This window comes from Trypanosoma theileri, assembly GCF_002087225.1.
Source record: "Trypanosoma theileri isolate Edinburgh chromosome Unknown TM35_Tth_30_V1, whole genome shotgun sequence".
Classification (NCBI taxonomy): domain Eukaryota; phylum Euglenozoa; class Kinetoplastea; order Trypanosomatida; family Trypanosomatidae; genus Trypanosoma; species Trypanosoma theileri.
The window spans coordinates 14,766-16,202 of NW_021639872.1; the positions used below are offsets into that span (position 1 = coordinate 14,766).

Genomic DNA, 1,437 nt, shown 5'->3' on the forward strand with positions numbered 1-1,437 from the left:
GCGCGCTCTGCTTGAGGCGCGCCCGGAGGAAGAAGCGCTGCAAACAGATTTTGAATTAGTTCATGCTCTCCTTGAGTTGGCGCTTGATTGAGTTTTGTACTCCTTAACCTTATGGTGTTGAAAGGGAGTTGTGTTCCATCTTGCTTTTCCGTTTTTGTTTTCTTTTTCTCTGCTAATGAGGAATCGCAGAGAAGAAGAAGGGAGTGAGAGAGAAAAAAAAAAAGTATGATTTGAGGCAACACAACCTCTTTGTGTTTTTTTATTTTTTTGCGAGTTGTTTTACATGGATATCAATAATGTTTTCTTTTTTTTCTTTTTTTTCTCTTGTATTAGGTGTTTTTATTGCGAAATAGTCTCGTTAACTTTCTCTTTTATGCTGGAGACTCGACGACCTTTGGTAATCCTCGTAGTGGGGATGGCTGGTACAGGAAAAACGACGCTGGTCCACCGTATGCAACACTACGCGACGGAGAAAAATAAACGTGCTTATTTTATTAACCTGGATCCCGCTGTCGTAGATGTCCCCTAATAACGCCAATATTGACATTCGTGATACAGTAAATTACAAAGAAGTGATGAAACAGCACCGGTTAGGACCTAATGGGGCAATCATGACATCGCTAAACCTCTTTGCGACGAAGTTTCATCAAGTTATTAGCATACTTGAAAAGAAGGAAAATCTGGATTGGATTGTAGTAGACACACCTGGACAAATTGAAGTTTTCACATGGTCAGCATCAGGTCAGATAATTATAGAATCTCCCTCGGCAACATGGCCAACAGTTCTTCTTTTCGTTGCTGATACCACGCGCTGCACAAATCCACAAACGTTCATGAGCACTATGTTGTGCTCTAGCAGCATCATGTTGAAGCAACAAATTCCCCTAGTTCTTGCATTTAATAAAACTGATGTTATGTCGTCGGATTTGGCAGTGTCCTGGATGAAGGATCCCGACGCAGTCTCCGATGCGGTGAACTCCGATAGGGATGGCAACTACGCTGGAAGCTTGGTGCAATCACTTTCGCTCTTTACCCATAATTTCTACGAGAAATTACCTTTTGCGAGCGTTTCCGCAGCGACAGGGAGGGGAATGGAGGATCTTGAGGGGGCCCCGCTTTTGGCGACGCGCCAGTGTTTTGAAGAAAAAAGACCTCAGCTCAGAAAGCGAGAGAATGAAAGCAACGAGGAGCGAGCCGCCGAGTCAGAAAGAATGCTCCGCGAATACAAGAAAGACAGGGAGGCAGAGACGCAGTAGCGAAGAACCGGGTCTCGGGAGAGGAGCGGGGAAAAAAAAAAAAAAAAAAAAAAAGGACGCCGGGAAAAAGTAAAAGAAAACTTAATGAAACGGATAAACGCAGCACGTTCGGAACCCGCCAGATGGTAACCCACCCCACTTTCTTTTTTAATTTCGTTCTCTCTTTCGCCCGGCGGTTCGC

The 1,437-nt window shown here is 44.3% G+C and overlaps 1 protein-coding gene across 1 annotated transcript; it reads left to right on the top strand.

Annotated features, from left to right (window-relative positions):
* Window positions 1–518: 518 nt before the first annotated feature.
* On the top strand, window positions 519–1,256 carry TM35_000301030 (putative XPA-interacting protein; the record flags this gene model as incomplete). The annotated part of the gene is made up of 1 exon (XM_029028426.1): window positions 519–1,256. One exon carries the CDS (start codon window positions 519–521, stop codon window positions 1,254–1,256), a length of 738 nt encoding a protein of 245 aa, XP_028880129.1.
* Window positions 1,257–1,437: the final 181 nt, after the last annotated feature.